Genomic DNA, 20098 nt, shown 5'->3' on the forward strand with positions numbered 1-20098 from the left:
TATTTTCAGAATTTTATATTACAAACAATATATTTCCACAAAACTAGTAGGTATTACTACAATCAACGAACATAACATGCACCGATCTTTAAATATAACTGAAACTAGCGCAAAACTAACAAAAAAACGAAGGAAACAAATAAATAAACTACCTCCATGACTGGAAACGTGCGTCTCACTCGAACTTTCTCGTGCGCTACGGAACACAAGGGACGAGAGTCGTATAAGACGAGGAGATTTGCAATCCTTAACGCTCCGTGTACGGAGCTCAATGCCACAACAATGAAACTTGACTGGTGGGGAGAGACCTACGCGACTGTAATCGAGTCGAGTAATTCGAGCTTCGCCCCATGTGCGGACGGCCTAAGGCGTAGGTCTCTCACCGCCAGTCAAGTTCCTTTGTTGTGACACTGAGCTCCGTACAAGGAGCGTTTAGGAAATCTTCTCGTCTTGTACGACTCTCGTTCCGTGCAACCTGAAGCGCACGAGAAACTTCGAGTGAGACGCACGTTTGCAGTCATTATGATATTTTTTTCCTTCGTTTTTTGTTGACTTTTGCGCTAAATTAAATTTTAGTTTTTTTTAAGATCGGTGAATGTTATGTTCGTTGATTGTAGTACTATTAGCTTTGTGGAAATATATTGTTTGTAATATAAAATTCTGAAAACCTTGAACTTCTGTTTCTAGGTGTTTAATATAAAATTCGTTGAGGAAGTAGAAAAATACTTGCCGCCAGCAAAGCGGCAAGTGAGTAAGGGAACAAGACGATGCTGTCGTCATATTCCATTCTTGAGAGTCGTTGGGTAAATGAGTTGTGAGGACATTGGCGAGGAACTAATGCGAACACCTCACTCGCGTCGATATCGTATTTCGGGCAATATTTCCGGCAGCGGCAGAAGCAGTGGCAATGGCTGAGTATAAATCCGACATAAGACTCTTTCTCACCCTGTCTGTCTCTGGTATACGTAGTGTTGGAAAATTCTCGAGAATGAAAAATCGGAGAATATTCTCGTGAATATTCTCGAGAATCTTCTCGATATGGGGAATTTTGTGTGAATGGACCCTATGACGCGCTTATGGATATTGTTAAAGATGAAATAAGGTATTAAAAATCATGAAATTATGTACAAAATTATGAGACGAAACAACAGTGTTCTTTATCTATAAAGAAATACAAAAACGAGAGAAAACATAAAATTTATTTGATAAAATTTTTTTCTTCTTAACAGCCAATAAGGTGATCTAATCTGAAAAAGACGAGGCCTCAGATTCAGAATCTATTTCTATCATTAGCTCATCCTGGTCATCTACATTCTACATTTCAATGTAGTGATGAGGAGTTGTGTGATTTGGTTTTTCACGAGTTGCCAGCTCAGTCATGGATTGGTCTACGTCTACTAATTTTAAATTGTGAGCAATAAAAGTTACCTTACCAGCCTGTTCAGCAGTAAGCCGGTTTCTTTTAGAGGAGTGGCCGATTGGATAAAACCATAAGTACTGAAACTTCAGTCGCTACACTGGATGAAGGCATGCTTAATATATCAACTGCTATTTTAGTTAATTGTGTTCCGAAGCATGTACCTTTCCACCATATTTTATGATTGGGTCTAGTTTTTCGACTGATTTTGCAACGTATGGTTTTTCAAAAAATCCCTCCTTAGACGGATAAAGTGCTAAATCTCCCATTATTTCAGCCGAGTCATCACTTTATTTTAATGTCGCTAAATTATCTATAAATTCAGTTCCCTCAACTTGTTTTTCTCTGCTTAAATGGAACACCATTCTAAATATTTGCACGTTCATATAGCACCATAACAATAAATACTAACACTGTAAACACCCCAGCTAGTAGTTCATTGGATTCCCTAGCCCCAGCTACTTCAATATACATATTTTTTAAATTACAATAATTTGACTCATATCTAGTTTTTATTTTTATTTCGGTTTTTGTAAATATAGAAAATTCTCACCGAGAATTTTCTGGCCGAGAATATTCTCGAGAATATTCTTTTGAGAATATTCTCCTCTTACATCACTAGGTATACGGAACATTCTTCGTAATGTCCACATTTCGAAGGCCTCCAACTTATTAATGAAGTATATTTTCAACGTCCATGTTTCCATGCCGTATAACAATATGGACCATACATGGCACTTAACCATTCTGTAACGGATATTTAAGGAGATCTAATAAAAAGTCGAGTGATTGTGAAATACTTTATTTTTTATTACATAATAATAGGAATGCGCTACCACCATTATTTACAAAAAATTTACAGGTAGCACTAGATTATATAAATATTATACATAGTATGTTTATTTATTTACAATTAGTTAATCATACATTGGCAAGAATGTTGAAAATTTATTTGTAATTTATCATTACAAAGTTTTCTGTGATAAGAAAATATAAAAAAAAGAATTAAGGTGACAAAATATGTTAGATAGAATTATTATTTTAACTGTTAAATTTTAAATTAAAAATATTTTTTGATGAATTTCGAGTTCATAAATCTTTAAAATGGCTCTAGTTGAATTAGATGAATGAGTATACACCAGAAAGTAGGTATTAACCACTTGAAAAAATAGAATTTCCAAACGTTACAAGAATTTTAGTGTAAATTGCCAAAACCAAAGCCAGATTGATACATTAATATAAGACAACTCGTTTTACCATGAAAGACAAAGCTAAAGAAGATATAGACCAACACAAAAATTCCTTAAAAACTGATGACAACTAAATCCAAACTTTTGTTTGTCGAATATCAAATATTTTACTATTCTAACTGCGAAATAAGCCACAATTTAACTTAAAAAATGATTTTATTGACATTTCGATTCCACCTCGGACGTCGTTATTAAAACACAAAATATTACAAAATTAAACAAAAATGTTGTTGCTTAGTAAAAAAGTTCTTCTAATAGTTTAATTTAATCTGACTCATCCTTATCGTCAATTCAGACATATATACATTTTAAAGTAGAAGACTTTAAAATGATATTGCCAATATTTGTGATTTGCGTTCCTGGGACGATTTTATTGAAATATAGTTTATTCCATTACATGAAATTAGTGAAATTCTCGTGTTAGTGATTCCATAGTAAGTCAAGATCAAAAACTTCCTCGTGATTGGACTAATTGTCCTACTATGAACACTAACATGAGAATTTTACTGTCACCATTGCATGTGATTGACTTTTTAAAGACAAATCACATGCTACGATTTCTTTGTGACGGATATTCTTGAGTTAAAGTTGATTTCATGTAATCAAATGAACTATCTTTCAGGTCGTCCCAGGAACGCAACTCATAAATATTGGCAATATCATTTTAAAGTATTCTAATTTAAAATATTATATAATATATGTCTAAATTGCCGATATGAATGAGTCAGATTAAATTAAATTATTAGAAGAATTTTTTACTAAGCAACAACATTTTTGTTTAATTTAGCAATATTTTGTATTTTAATAACAACGTCGGTGGTGGAAGTCGAAACGTCAATAAAATCATTTTTTAAGTTAAATTGTGACTTATTTCCCAGTTAGAAAGAAAATTACATAAATGCCACAAAGAAGTAGCTTCAGAACAAGATGAAATAAGTTTAGCAGAAGACAAAGACGACATCCTCTACATGTCAAAAAAGTTAGAAGAAGAATATGAGAGGTTTGGAACTTAATTATGATAAAACGCAGTAGATGGTCACTGGAAAACACCGCAAAGAAGAGCTGAAGATAAATAACAACTCCATAACACAAACAAATGAAAACAAATAATATAGGGATATAATAAATAAAATAAAGAAGGGAAAAACAATCACCCCTCAATTACACTCGATTATGGAGTTACAATGCTACAAGCAAAACTAAACATAAAGTCTTTAAGATTGTAGTGGAATGCTGCTCACTCTAAGGCTCAAAGACATTGATCACAAATAAAAGAATGGAAAATAGAATAAAATACAATGGAAATTATGTTTTGGAGAATAATCTGCAGATCAACACTAACGGACAAAGTAAGACATAAACGAATTAGAGAACTAATGAATTTAAAAGAGACACTAAATGATGAAATAGATAAACACAAATTTCTCTGGTTGGAGCATACGCGAAGAATGTACGAGACAAGAATACCACTGAGAAGTTGGAAATGGAAACCAAAGAGAAGGAGTAAAAGAGAACGTACCAGATTACAGTAAAACGGACAAATAAAAACGGAAATCTGAAATTCTGAAATTGTTTATTCTTTTAGATAACTTAAATTTTATTCGGATAAGTATTGGAAGTAGTCAGAAATATACTCAAGTAATATAAAAATCGTAAGATATACAAAAAAGTTGGTTATATTATGGAAAAATTTGAAGATCTGACAACAATGCAAAAACTTTGCTCTGCATAGCGTCGAAGTATGAACACTCAAAAATTACAGAAGAATAGTTCTGTACGAGTTTTAGATTTAAAAAATATACAAAAACTATAGTTTTCAACTCGCTTGAAAAGTACTAAATGCCAATGTTAAAAACAAAAAATTAAACATTTGCTGATGTGTAGTTATTCGAAATTAAATTATAAATAAAAATGTGCAGCTGTACAAAAAATTTTAGGAACGTATTCTTGCTATGATAAAATTTTTTACTAAGTATACGAAAATTGCATTTGCAATGCTAAAGGTACAAAATTTATTGTGATGTTCATATTCTTACATTTAAGGGACCAATTATCATCTTTTATTTCTTAAAAGTCTCAGGGAAAGATAAAAAACAGAACAAAATGCTAAAAATTATAAACTCCACTTTTATATTCCTAAAATTACCTAGATTTTGTTTTCGTCCATTTTACAACGTTAAAATGTGAAAACTTTGAATTATTAATGTCTATATCTGCAGCCGGAAGAACTGTTTTAGAGTCGCTAACATAGTATCTACAAGCAATATATTATTCGACGCGCTATGCTAGAAGTCCATTTGGTTGTTTTAACTAATATTGCAAACATATTGTGCAGATTAATTAAGAATTAGCTTCTGTTAATCTAATAAACATGTTTTGTTCTTCTGTTTTGCTTTGTATATTTTTTAACCAAACAGTTTTTAAATGTAATAACAATACTACTTTTGAATTTTTCAGTTAGTGTTGAAACTATTAATTTAATGAGCAATGAGTAATTACGTGCACCTATTAATGAAAGGGAACTAGTTTATATATGCGATCTAAAATTAGAGTTAACTTTAACTTTACAAATTACGGTTTTTACTTCAAAATAGAAAAAAACTAAAATAACGAACAATCTTTTCTTCTTGTTTAGTTTACCTAAAATAAACAAAAAAAACTTAATATTATTTATTAAGTTATACTAATATTATAGATAAAAAACAAATAACAAATCTTTTTTTTGGTCTGTACCACATTGTATTTAAGTATTTGATTTTCTGCACAACTTAAGAACACAATGTAGTCCCTAAAAGTTTGAATTTGTAACTCTTGATAACTTTTTTAGGAAACGAGTATGAGATTACAGCATTGGCAGTTCTAGTCTAGGCGCCAAATAGAGGTCACCGTGTCCTTTTTAATTCTGATGGACAAACTCAACGGTTTCTTATGGATTTTTGGCTGCTGATTACGAATTTGAGGGTGGATTTCGATCCGAGTGGTCAAAAAATTGTTATAAACAATTTAGTTGTTTATAAGGCTCTGGCTCATAAACTAAAAGAGATAAAAAAATGTTTCAAATAAAATTTGTTCCATTATAAAAAACGAAGAAAAAAACGTTTACTAAACTTAAATTCAATAATTAGAACTCAAGATATTGTAAAATGAGTGCACAATATCAATTGCAAATTCGGCAGTAATTGCAAATGTAATTCGGCTTCTGCGCATGCAAATGAGCCTTAGAAGGTCTCATTTTAAATAGGCTCTAAAGAAAATTTTAAATTACTTTATCTTCGTTTGTTTTAAAGTAACACCCGTTTGAAGTTATAATTTTCTTAAAAAATGTACATTAATTTGTGTATAAGGGTGTCAAGCAAATTTGAGCTCTAAACATTTAATTAACAATAATGATAGAAGAACTCAAAAGGAACATTTTAAGCTTACGAAAATGGTCGCAAGTTTATTTTTGGCCAAGATATCGATATTTTTGAGTGTGAGGCGATCTTGCTTCTCGTAGCGCGCCATTAAAGTATCGATATCTTGGCCAAAAATAAACTTACGAACATTTTCATAAGCTCAAATTGTTTCTTTTGAGTTATTCTATCATTCTTGTTAATTAAAATATAAATGTTTACAGCTCAAATTTGCTTGAAACCCTTATAAACAAATTAATGTACAATTTTTTAAAGAAAATTATAACTTCAAACGGGTATAATTTTAAAACAAATGAAGATAAAGGAATTTAACAAACTTTGTTTGAAAGCCTATTAATTAAGCTTTGAAATGAGACCTAAATTTAAAATCCACCCTCGAAATTTGTCAAAAGTCAGCCGCCAAAAATCCATAAGAAACCGTTGAGTTTGTCCATCAGAATTGAAAAGGACACGGTGACCCCTCTGGCTCCTAGACTATTCAGAGCCTATGCTGTTGAATTATATGGAGTCAATTTCCACTACAAATAAAAACCAAAAGCAATTCTAAGGTTGGCTTCTTTCTTCTTGTGGTGCCTGTCCGTCTCGTATGTTGGCGACCATCATGGCAATATGTACTTTGCACACTGTTGATCTGATAATATTTGTAGTTGTTGTGTTAACCATGTACCAACATAGTTTTTTCAGCCAGGAAATCCTTCGCCTTCCTGGTCCTCGCTTTCCTTCTACCTTTTCCTGTAAAGTTAATTGCAGGAATCCATATATTTCGCTGTCCCTCATGATGTTATCGAGGTATTCAATTTTGGCCTTTTTTATTGTGGTTAACACCTATTAACTTTTCTTTTTGTATTTTTAATAAAACGTCCTGAATAGTAACTTGGTTATGGTCGGCATTTAGATATCTTCAGGATTTGACGATAAAGCCACTTTTAGAAAGACTCAATTTTCTTGCAGTCAATAACAATACAAAAAACCTAAAGAAAGATTTGTTATTTCTGAATCTACGGACTAAAAGATATTAGCAGAAGATTCACAAGCAAATTTATTAAATGTTCTCAGTATGATGTAAATAAATAACAACATTAATGTAATAACTTCTTTCCCCAACATTACAGAACGAAACGATTAAGAAACAAAGGATTTTTTTATTAAAATGTATTGTCTAGCCTTTTTCTGCTTACTATACAATTTGCACCTGGTTATTTTATCCATATTATGTTATTTTAGGCCTGGATCCCGCGTATCAAAAAAAGTTTATTAATTGCAAGGTGAAAATTTGTTAAGAGCTTAACGGTGTCTAGTCGAACAAACTTTGATGTACGGGAACACTGGAACAGGGAAAGTTTTAATTGTGGAACAGGTTACAGGTTTCGAACGTCAGACTACGAAAACGTCCCACGCATTTTGTCGGACAGAACTTCCAATTGATTTGGTACCCTTTCATTAAACTCTCATGCAAAAATGCTATTTACCACCAACTTAATTCCTGTCATTTGACATGTTTTACGTATTGGACTTATTAAAATGCCCAACATATATCTCGAACACACATTTTTTTTATATATTATATAAAGTTTCCTATTGAATAAACTTCAAAATAACCTGCTAGTTTTCACAATCATAAACTTGTCAGGATGACAAATTCCACAATTAAAATCACGTTCCACAATTAAAACTTCCCCTGTTCCAGTGTTCCCATACATCAAAGTTTGTCCGACTAGACACCGTTATGCTATTATCAAATTTTCAGCTTGCTATTAATCAACTTTTTTTTTCTACGCGGGATCCAGGCCTATTTTTTAGTTTGTACAATATTATTAGATATCTTACAGCTTACTGTGTTGTTATGTTACAAATAATTCGTATCATGATTTGTGTCCCTTACAATTAATACTTTTTTCTAGAACTTGTTTTATTGTAATTATTTATTAAAAAGTGAAAAATATCAAACGTAAACGTAAAAATGCATACCATGAATAAAAAGAAGTATGGATTATTATTCAACAAAAATAATTCTAGAACACTTCTTCATACAGTACCGTCTCTTATCGGAGGTTTGCTACCATCACAGCAATCTTAACTTTGTTGGCTGCAGCTCTGAACAACTGTATTGAACTGCACCCATACCACTCCCTTAACGTAAGCAACCAGGAAATTCTCCTGCGTCCCACATTTCTCTTTCCCGAGATTTTTCCTTGGATTATGAGTCTTAGCAGAGAGTACTTTTCTCCTCTCATTATGTGGCCTAGATATTCCAGTTTTTTCGTTTACATGGTTTTTATGACTTCGCATTCCTTCCCCATCTTCAGCAAAACATCTTGATTTGTTACTCTCTCTGTCCATGGTGTTTTCCACATTCTCCTGTAGCACCACATCTCGAATGCCTCAATGTTTTTGATGTTTATCTTTTTCAGTGTCCAAGCTTCCATGCCGTACAGCAGAACGGAGAAAACATAGCACCTTAACATTCTCGTTCTTAAGTTTATATTTATATCCCAGCTGCATAGAAACTTTTTCATTTTGACAAATGATTGTCTCGCTATCTCTATTCGCTTCTTAATTTCTTTTGTCTGGTCATTAGTATCAGTGAACCAAACCCCTAAATATAGAATACCTGGCCCTGGTTATATGAGTTTTTTCGACTTTGAGAAGGCCCATGACCTGGTCACCCACAACAAGCTCATAGGAGTCTTGAAACAGATTGATGACCAAGTCCTTGGATGACCTGGAATGAGACACGGGTTTGAATGGAAGGGTTAGAAGTCGGTATCAGAAGAAGACAGTATAATTTAATATGTGATACATAGATAAACCATTATATTATTATTGAAAAATTGAAGCATTAAAACAGATTTAACAAATAATCAAAAATTGTTGCCTTTAGCTAATTGTATATTCTCTGTTTTTTAATAAATAACTACAAAAACAACAGAAAATCTGATTAACACAGAAGAGATAGAGAAAAGTGTTTTCGTCACAAGACTATCTTATTATTGTCTGAAAGTTATTTATAAGTCAAATTATAAATATCGGCAAGTTAAAAATAACCGAACAACCTATATTTAAACAAAACTAAAGTTCACCAGACGGTTACAAACAAATTTGGAATACCGTTAATTGTATAAATATTATTTTTAAATAGAGTTATTTTAATTGCAAACGATTAATTAATATTTTTAGCTCAACAACAAGTGTAAATTTAAGGTTAGTGTAGTATGACGCATTTTGACCCCTTATAAACTTTCTTGAAGTTTCTATCCTTCATAATTCGAGCAAAACAGGTGAACTGACGTAAAAAGGACTTTAATTGATAAGAATCCAGTGTTTTGCCTTTCTCTCTGATGCCGCTACAGCTCCAATCGTGCCTTGGCCTATCCAAACTGTGCCTCCAACCTTGCCAGTCCCGCACCGATCTTTTAAAAGTCCTCCTTGTATTCTATAGGTCACTACCTTGTAGTTACGTTGGCAGCCACCTAAATTTATGACGCATTATGGCTTTATTGAAGTTTCGATCTCTCCTCTTTTGAGCAAAATTGTCGAATATCACTGATATTCATTGATATTCACCAAGCCTGCTGTTGAACTTGGTTCTGTAGGAACCAAGCTTCCTACAGAAGCTTACTTGATAAGAATCCTTTCTTTCTTTAGGTGCTGTATCGAATGGAGATTGGCGATATTCTTCTTTTCTTCTCGATTGTCTTTACAGCTCGGGGGGCAAGTATTCACAATATAGCCCTCCATCTTCTACGATATTGCGCTTCTATTTCCCATTCTTCTTCTTCATGTACCATGTCCTTTCAGAATGTTGGTTACCATCATAGCTATCTTAATTTTATTCACTGCCACCCTAAATAGCATGCTTGTATCAACACCATACCAATCTCGCAAGTTCTTCAACCGTGAGGTTCTTCTTCGTCCTGGACTGCGTTCGCCTGCTGTTTTTCCTTGCATGGTATTCTGTAGCCTTCCATTACATGTCCTAAATACTTCAGCTTTCTCTGTTTGATGCTTTTTATGATCTCAGTAGTCTTGCTGAGACGTTCGAGTATTGTGGAAGTTCTGAATCTCCACCCAGGAAACTTTTAAAATTCTTCTATAGCACCACAGTTTGAAAGCCTCAATGCGATTTAGATCGATTTTATTCACAGTCCAGGACTCGACAGCATAAAATAAGACCGAGAACACGTAGCAGCGAAGTAGGCGGATCCTCAATGCCAATTTTAGGTCTCCGTTACATAACACCTTGGACATCCTTCTAAAAGCGGCTCTAGCTTGCTCTATCCTAGATCTAATTTCGCCGTGACTTTCTGCGTTACAATTTAATTGCTGTCCAAGGTAAACGATTTTATCAACTTTCTCAAGTTTGGTATTATTTACATATTAGGCTATTGATTATATTCAAAATAAGATAGCTAAAAGGAACTACAACGTTAACGGGGTTTTATTATTTCATATGGTCAATGGACATCTATATATGAAAAAACCGCGGAGTGCTACCATTTAAAGGGGTGCATTTTTGAGAAATGGGTGAATTAGTCCCTGGGCACAGGTTACATTTGGGTGAGTTCTATGCACTTTTGGTATAAACATACCTACATAAAAATTGTTCCTGGTTAAATTTCCTATCTAAATATCGCTTTTTAAAGTCAATGATACTTTTTTTTTACAAAAATATATTCAAAAGAAAAAGCACAAAGAAACCCAAAAGAAAGAAATTTTGTTTTTTGTCCCATAACTTTTGTCCACGAGGATATAGGTATAGATATTGCTTTACAGAAAAAAAATCTACATATTTCTTCTTTAAAATGTTGTGTAGTAGAGGTAATTAGGATTTATAGTTTTCGAAATATGATTTTTTAAAGTTCGCCACTCACAGCCATTTTGGGCAATTTTCCTTGTAATTTCGCAAATATTGTTCTGTAACTTTTTTCCACGTAACTTTAGGTATATGAAATGGTACACGTAATAGAAATAGAAATCAATTAGCTTTACAATGGTCTACTGTCTAACGTTGTACGACTTTTTTTAAAGAGATTATGGTTTTTCAAAATTTTATACTTTTAACGATTTTTTATAATATAATATAAAAATAAAATTATATTATTATATGATATATTGTGTATTATATAATATTATATTATATATAGTATATATAATATAATATTATATTATATAATATATAATACCTAATATAAAAAAATATTATTTTTTACATTTTTTACGATTATCTTTGAAATATCTCATTATAACTTTTTTTCTTCTACATTTAGGTATATATTATATTATATAATAAAAAAAGCTTATTTTGTTTACTTTAAAATTTTGTATTACAAAAAATTCGAGGATTATTTTTGAATAAGATATTATTTTTCAAAATGTAATAAGTACTTGCAACGATTTTTGATTTTAGGATTATTTTTTAAATTTCTCATTATAACTTTTTTTTTCTTGTACATGAATATACTATATATTGCTGAATAAAGAGGGCTTACTTTCTGTTCTTTAAAATGGTGTATCATCTATATTTAAATAATGGAAACCGAGTGATTCTTTGATATTTTTTTACCTGTATTATTTAAAATTATTTCTTTTACAAAAATTACATAAACATTAGTCTTAGAAAACATCACTTTAGTTAAAATTATTTAAACGTTGACATTTAAAAAATTTCAAAATCAAAGTCCATCTCTTCGTTAGCATTAGCTTCAATATCTTCCTCTGACACCTCAGTTATCTTAGAGTCCCACAATTAGTACCCATGCACATGCACCCTTTGCAGAATATTGAAAAACTAATTCCTATCTTCCTACAACGGCAGTTTTTTGTACATCCTTTGGTACATTTACACGCTATTTTTTCAAGTAAAGCTTGTGGTGCAGGAGCTTTGACAGTAAATATTGGAATTAATCCATATTTTGAAGTTTGCCCGACCGAGTCAAGTGGATCCAAGGTATTACCCATAAAAAATAAGATTCAATCATAACACACAATCACATAAAAGAGTTATAAGGAGAAATTTAAAAAATAATCCTAAAATCAAAAATCGTTGCAAGTACTTATTACATTTTGAAAAAGCATATCTTATTCAAAAATAATCCTAGAATTTTTTATAATACACCATTTTAAAGTAAACAGAATAAGCTTTCTTTTTTATTATAATATATACCTAAATGTAGAAGAAAAAAAGTTATAATGGGAAATTTAAAAAATAATCGTAAAAAATATAAAAACTTGTTAAAAGTATAAAATCTTGAAAAAGATAACCTCTTTAAAAGAAGTCGTACAACATTATACAGTAGAACATTTTAAAGGTAATTGATTTCTATTCCTCTTACATGTACCATTGCATATGCCTAAAGTTGCGTAGAAAAAAGTTACAGAAAAATATTTGCGAAATAACAAGGAAAATTGCCCAAAATTGCTGTGAATGGCGAACTTTGAAAAATCATATTGCAAAAACTGTAAATCCTAACGACCTCTACTAAGCATCATTTTAAAGAGAAAATATGTAAGTTTTTTTTCTGTGAAGCAATGTCTATACCTTTATCCCCGTGGACAAAAGTTACGGGACAAAAAACAAAATTTCTTTCTTTTGGGTTTCTTTGGGCTTTTTCTTTTGAATATATTTTTGTAAAAAAAAGCATCTTTGACTTTAAAAAGTTATATTTAGATAGGAAATTGAACCAGGTACAATTTTTATGTAGACGTGTTTGTACCAAAAGTGCATAGAACTCACCCTAATGTAACCTGTGCCCAGGGACTAATTCACCCATTTCTCAAAAACGCACCCCTTTAAATGGTAGCACTCCGCGGTTTTTTCATATATAGAGATTCATTGACCATATGAAGTAATAAAACCCCGTTAACGTTGTAGTTCCTTTCTATAGTACATAATCAAAAGCCTATATCTAGACGGTTTTATATGCTGTTGTTACTTATTACGAGTATTTTGGTTTTCCGTATGTTCAGATCCAGACCTGCCTCCCTACAACTCTCAACGACACTATCAAGTAGTGTTTGCATATCTTCTTGACTTGAAGCTGTGAGTACTGTATCGTCCGCACATCGCGAATTATTGATGACTTCACCGTTCACAAGTTATTTTACATTCTCCTTGTTGTACCCCAATCCTAGAGAAATCGGCTTCAACATTATCCTTCTATGTTTTTCTGGGACGGCCTACTGATCTTGTACCGTTTGATTTCTCAAAAAGCACTGCTGTCTTTAACAGTATGTCTTCCTCTGATCTTATCACATGACCTGCCCATCTTATCCGGTTAGCTTTTATATGTCTGTCGATGTTTTCAGTGCCATACAGAGTACCCAAGTCAGCATTGCGGCACCTTTTCCACTCCCCTGTCAATAATTCATATCTTTGAGTGCCAAATATCATTCAGAGAACCTTCCGTTCAAATAATAGCAACGTATTTGTTACCCACCGATGTAGAGTCCATGTTTCACTTCCATTTGTAACAACTGACCGAATAATTAACATGTACTATCTTATTTCTTTTCGAAGACCCAAACTACCTGTTTCCTTCTTGAGTTGTGAAACATCTCTCTCACGTCTTTTATAGAATGAGCGACTGCATCTATCAGATGATTGCCAATCTGTGCCAAAAAACCATTCTCTTACTGTGTTACCAGGCTTCACATCATGCGCTAGCATAAAATTTTTTTAAAATTCGCATTTTTATAAGAAAACCAATGTTTCAGCAATGTGTAACATATCAGTGTTTATATTGTCTTCTTCGTCTTCGTCAACCATTTTCATCTACTCCTGAATGTCGATCTCTCCCAACTATTTCTATCTTTCTCTAGCACGCGCCAATCTATCTATCTAATGTCATCTACCCATCTCTTTTGAGGTCTTCCCATGCATTTTATCGTCCTCCTTGGTCTTCGTTCTAGGATTTTCCATATCCAACTGTTATCATCATACTTGGCTATATGATCTGCCCAGTACCATTTCATTTTTGTAATTTCTTCCAAGATATTCCTGGTCTTACTTCTACGTCTTATCTCGGTGTTTCTGATCTTTTCTCTCAGTATTCCAAACATGATTTGTTTCATAGCATTTTGCGTTGTTTATTTTATAGTGTGTTAGCAGATTTCTAATAAGGACCACGGTCTCAGATGTATGTACAAACTAGTAGTATTCATGTGCTATACGCCTTTTTCTTTAATTTTATACGAATGGAGGTGTTTTTTCAAGATATGTTTTATTACTACAAAAATATGGTTACGTCATTCAAGATTCCTGACGTCAGATAGTCAGATCCAAACAGCATTGCCAAAACATTAGAATAGTAAATAAATGTGAGGTGTTTTCCAAATGTCAACTTGAAATTACATGACGTTTTAAATACACATAATTACAGATCATATAAAATGCGGTAAATTTTTCTCTATCTCCTCTTGATCTTTCGCTTCGCAATCTCTTTTACCACCTGCCTATCTTAAAACATCTCGTCAAAGTCCATCACAATCACATGATTACCGTACAATAAATACTACGCTTTCAGCTACTTTGCATCACGGAATTGTTCATCCCTTCTAAAGGAGAACACTCCCTATCTCAGGAACAGTCTAGCGAGGAGGGACTCCCCTGCGGCATTATGAAAGGGGGGCTGTGGGGATTCATGGAAATCGTGCTGCCTATGGAACCTGGTCCGTGGGGGTAGAGGTCCATGTCTGTCATGCTGTCAGCACTGGAACATTTGTCGCCCCCCGCTTTTCCTTCCTGCTTTAGCATCATTCGTCGCCATTTTGCTCGGGCGTTTTGGAACCATACCTGGAAAGAAAGGGAGAATGTGAGTAAACTTAACTTATTTTAAAATTCATAATATATACAAAAAATAATTATTATTACCATGTAAACTATATTCTAGTTACACTATAAATTTAATTTGTGAGATTAAACATGTAGGAAAAAATAAACAGAAAACCATAAAAACAAAAGAAATTTGCTGTTAATAGTCGCACTAAAAGCAATGTTTTATATTTTTCATGTTGGTTGTCAAATAATGGAACAGAAATAAATTTGGAAATGTAGAGGGATTTGAGTACCTAGGAGTCCCAATGAAAAATATAAAATCCGAAAAAACGAGTGTGGCATAGCTATGATTATTCCATATTGAACGTAAAAAATATTTTATCTACTTTATGTCATATTATGTATCAGTTTTTAGTTTGTGAAAACTGTCATTATAGATAGCAGTGCGTAAAGGGTTTAAAGTGTGCGTGAAGTAACAATGTATTTTAAATGGGATTTACTTTTTCGCACACTTTCAATGGGTTTTTTGGCACACTTTCATATAATCAAATATCCTTAACTTTCTCGTTGTCATGGTGATGACAATATGAGCTACAAAATTTTTGACAGTTTTGTGGTTTGAAAGTAGTTAGGATTTTTAAATGTCAAAGTCCTAAAAATTGTAGAATAGAAATCAATTCCAGTGACGAAGAGTTACAGTTTTTTTATTTGTTTATCGAAGAGTAGATAAAATATTGTATGAAACTGTGCGTGAAGTACTTTTTACGAACTTACGCGATGTATAGCATCTAAATATCGCGTGCGTTCTCAAAAAGCATACTTTACGAACTGTTTCATAAATAACTATTATCTACTCTATGTCATATTATATTATGTATTAGTTTTGAGTTTGTGAAAACTGTCATTATAGATAGCAGTGCGTGAAGGGTTTAAAGTGTGCGTGAAATAACAATGTATTTTAAATGGGATTTACTTTTTCGCACTGTTTTTGATACACTTTCATATTATCAAATCTCCTTAACGTTCGCGTTATCATAGTGATGCCATAATGAGCAATAAATTGCAACAAAAGTTTTGACAGTTTTGTGGTTTGAAAAAGTTAGAATTTTTAAATGTCAAACTTCTAAAAATTGTAGAATAGAAATTAATTCCAGTGACGAAGTGTTACAGTTCTTTTATTTGTTTATCGTAGATAAAATATTGTATGAAACTGTGTGTGAAGTACTTTTTGTGAACTTACGCGATGTATAGCACTCGCTCCCCTGTCGCTCGTGCTCTAAACATCGCGTGCGTTCGCAAAAAGCATACTTCACGAACTGTTTCATAAATAACTATTTTTTAAGATAAAAAAAATTGAAACCATTCCAATAATTGTTTTTATTTAGCTTTATGCCTCGACAACTAATGGTCATTGACATAAATTTTTCGACCATGACAGGACAATAGCCAGGGACAAGTCACCGTTAGGCAGAAGAAGTATGGGACGCCCAAGGAGAAGATGAAATGGCAATTTAGGAACAGAATGAAAGGCACCGTTGAAGGAAAACAGGCAGTACTGCCTATATAAAAAAAGAAGAAGAAGAATTATTTTACCATAAAAAAATTTTACCATTATTTTACCATTTTTCAATAAAAAATATATATCTCAGACAAATTTGCAGACTTCGTTTAAATTTACACATTCAATAATAAGAAATTCATATCTGCTTTATTTGATCGTTTACTGGATCAGTGTTCTTGATTAATGCCTATTATAAACTGTATTCATGAATAAATCTCGAAAAATATAAATATATTCATAGGATCATAGGACGAGGCATAAATCAACACTACGGTTTGTTGAAAAATATGCCACTAAAGTGATATTGGCCAATAATCATACGGCTGATTGATATAGCATTAGTAATTTCATTCTTTCATTAGCTTATCTACAACGAGTCAATAAATTTAAATATTACTTCATTAGGTTTTCATCGATGTGTATCAATTCCCTACCTAAACTTGACTTTTAGTACAAAAACTATGTAGGAAGATCGAGAACATCAACATCTAAACTATTTGCAAACGTAAAATTTGGTGGGATAGAAGACTTCATGGAGAAACGTGAAAATGTTCACTAACATTGTGTAAAAATCATTTTATCCGATTCCATAAAACATAAACTTTTCTTTATTAGATGCAAATAAACATATGGTAGTGAAATTTGCGTAATCACATTAGAAACAGATATTAAATAGATTTAAAATGAACATCAAAGAATCCTGTAACGCATGTTTTAATCTTATTATAAACTGAGTATTTAAAAATAAAATTTGATATCCTATTCACTGCGTGACAAGGAATCGTTCAAAAATAACTATAGATAACGACTGCATTATACTACTTTACTTTTGCGGAAAGAATTACATAAAACGAGATTGTTAACATAGATTCCTCACGGAAAAAAGCTCGGAAATAATATATCACGTGAGATGTGCCCGAACGGTACATTTATTTAGACAAACGCAGCATTTATCAATGTGAAGTTATTTCTAGAGCGTTAATCTGCTCTTGTTCTTTGCATCTCGCTTATATGTATTTGATTAATTTGGAGGACTGGAGCTAAATATCTGCTTAAAGCTGATAAGACCGCTGAAACAAACAAAATGTTTGTTTATAATTTTTATTTCGAAAAACGTCGCTTAAAAGAAGTTAGTGATGCATATCTTGAAAGCTTTTTTATTTTGAAGCAAGCTGATTAAGTTCAGTATGTTCGGTATTTATTGTAGAATGCATTGTAACTACTAAAGCTCGGATTGGAGGTTTGTTCATTTTGCTCATTTTAAGTAGGTATGTGTTTTTTGCACATTTTGCAATTTTTCATAAACTCCGCTTATTTGTGCCTTTTTTCCTAAATTATGATTAATATCGTGGTACCCCCATGGAATTATCAATGATTTGTTTACAATAGATTTCTATTTAGGAGAAAGTACATTATTGAGATTTGGGGCTTTATTACTAAGGTCCATGTTTGGAATAAAACTGCAAGAAAGAAAATCAAACATATATGGATAAAACAGAAAACAAAAGTAAGAATGTAACAGAACATATAACAGGGTTAAAATGGAGATTTGAGTGCTACAATGCGCGACAGGAAGATAAAAGATGGAATGCTGAAATACAAATCTAGAGACTGTAGACAGAAAGAAGAGGAAGAAGAGAAAGAACTCAGATGCGATGGAAGGACTCACTGGAAAAGCACAGCCAAGGACAGACAGATATAGAAAGATGTGGGGAAGGCCTATGTCCAAAGTTGGATAGAAATAAATTTTCCTTCCAAAGTCCGAGTAGCTATTATGATTTCCGACCTCCATCGTAATAATGGCACTTAAAGAAGAAAAATATGTTTCCATGTTATAATCAGGTGAGTAAAACATATCCACTTACAAGTGTCTGACAGACTAGCTAAAAGTGTTCCAAAAAATATTGGAACTATTGGAAGACGTAGTAAAACTGGCAGCAAAAGCGAGGACTGACCTTCGTTGCGAGGATGGCACTTGAAGATGAAGATATTTACATTATATATTCTATAGTAGGTATATTTTTGTATTTTTTTTTCTGTAAAACTCAAATTTGGTGCAAACATTCATGAACTTTTTATCCTTTTCAATAACTGGATCTCATAAACAACTTTGCAGTTTCGGTATCTAGGTATATCGCTCATGTGGAAGAACAGTATTACCTAAAAGTTTTAAACGGTAACTGCTAAAATTTATAAATTAAAAACGAAGATTATGGATAATAAAGTGAACGTTTCTAATTGTGTAAGAGGCAAAACCAAAAAACTAATGGCGCGTCCGCATTGGTAAATTTTTCGTGCGTATTGAACTAATGGTTCATCGCAAGAATTTGCGTCGAAAATTTTTACCAGTGAGAACGCGGTGCTCAAATCATTTGATCTTCGATCGAAAACGATAACCGATGGAGCGTGTGCGTTGTGTGCGTCGAAAATTTACTTCGAGCACGGAAATATTTGCGAAGAACAGCTTGTTCGACGCAAATTTTTACCAATGCGGACGCACCATAATATATCTGATTTAGCAAAGAAAAAAGTTCAACATCTTGAGTTATGTCACTTTTATAATATTGGTCACTTTTTTAAAAATTTACGTAAAATACCTAGGACACTTCTCGAAATACAGCGGTTTTCATGAGAAATAACGATACGTTTATTAGGCTACGGCTAAACAAGCGACAATTTACAGCGTTGTAAGAGCAGTAAAATGAAGCGTGACTCAATGCGCGTGGGATCCATTTTTCGTGTTTAATTTTACTGCTCTTACAGCGCCGCAAATTGTAGTTTGTCTGGCCGTAGCCTTATGAACATCAGAGCATAATAATTAAAGACTGTTATTGTTCCGGAATAAAATATTCCTTTTACTGTCAAATCAATAATGACATTACTGCCATCTTACGAAGTTGGAAGTAAACATCTATATTACACATTTCTGGTAAAATTACCCGTGTTGAGCTGCCCCCCCCCTTACTTGCAAAAATCAAAAAACAAATAGCCCTGATTTATGAGCTATTTATGAGCTTTCATATTCCGCAAACTAAAAATTTTGAGCTCTTTCCACTGAGCAGGAATTTAATACTTTAGTGGAACTATAGTTTACTATAGGAATATTGAATCGGTTTTTGCGGCAGAATTACGAGCTATTTATGAGCTCTTGAAATTATATAGTTTCGATTTTTGAGCTCATCCCCTTCACCCCCAAACAACCCTTTAATTGATTTAACTTAAGAGAAAAATGCTGAGGAAACTTAAAATATATCGTATTGCGGATATAATTCCTGTAGCTTATATACTCTAAGAATAAATTATTAAATCACGTGCATTTCGATTATTGAGCTACAACCCCTTCGCAAGAAAACCACCCTATCTTCCCGGCTTAAGAGAAAGTTGTACTTAAAATGCATTAAATTAATTATTTGGCAACTACATATATCATTTAATAATTTATAAGCTTTCAAATTACGCGCATTTAGATCAGTAAATTGCAATTTATTTTGTATAGAGCAGTCACTGAAGATAAAAATCAACGATTACCTTCAATTTCGGTGAACCTTCATCGATTTTCACGAAAATTGGTCAGTGGTTAGAGGATACGTCAAGAAACAAAGGTGACATGGTACCACCTTGCGCCTTTACCCTGAGGGTGGATACCGCCCCTTTAATGTTAATTTAAAGTAAGTTATTGGTAAT

The 20098-nt window shown here is 32.6% G+C and overlaps 1 protein-coding gene across 1 annotated transcript in view; it reads right to left on the bottom strand.

Annotated features, from left to right (window-relative positions):
* Positions 1–12892: 12892 nt before the first annotated feature.
* The window catches only part of LOC114330350 (LIM/homeobox protein Lhx9), an 811204-nt gene continuing 803998 nt past the window's right edge, over positions 12893–20098 (bottom strand). Inside the window, exon 6 of the mRNA XM_050661390.1 lies at positions 12893–14871. Coding sequence (XP_050517347.1) covers positions 14656–14871 — 216 coding nt within the window. The 3' untranslated portion in view covers positions 12893–14655. The remainder of the gene's footprint in view (positions 14872–20098) is intronic.

The sequence above is a fragment of the Diabrotica virgifera genome, chromosome 9 (assembly GCF_917563875.1).
Source record: "Diabrotica virgifera virgifera chromosome 9, PGI_DIABVI_V3a".
In the NCBI taxonomy this organism is placed as follows: domain Eukaryota; kingdom Metazoa; phylum Arthropoda; class Insecta; order Coleoptera; family Chrysomelidae; genus Diabrotica; species Diabrotica virgifera.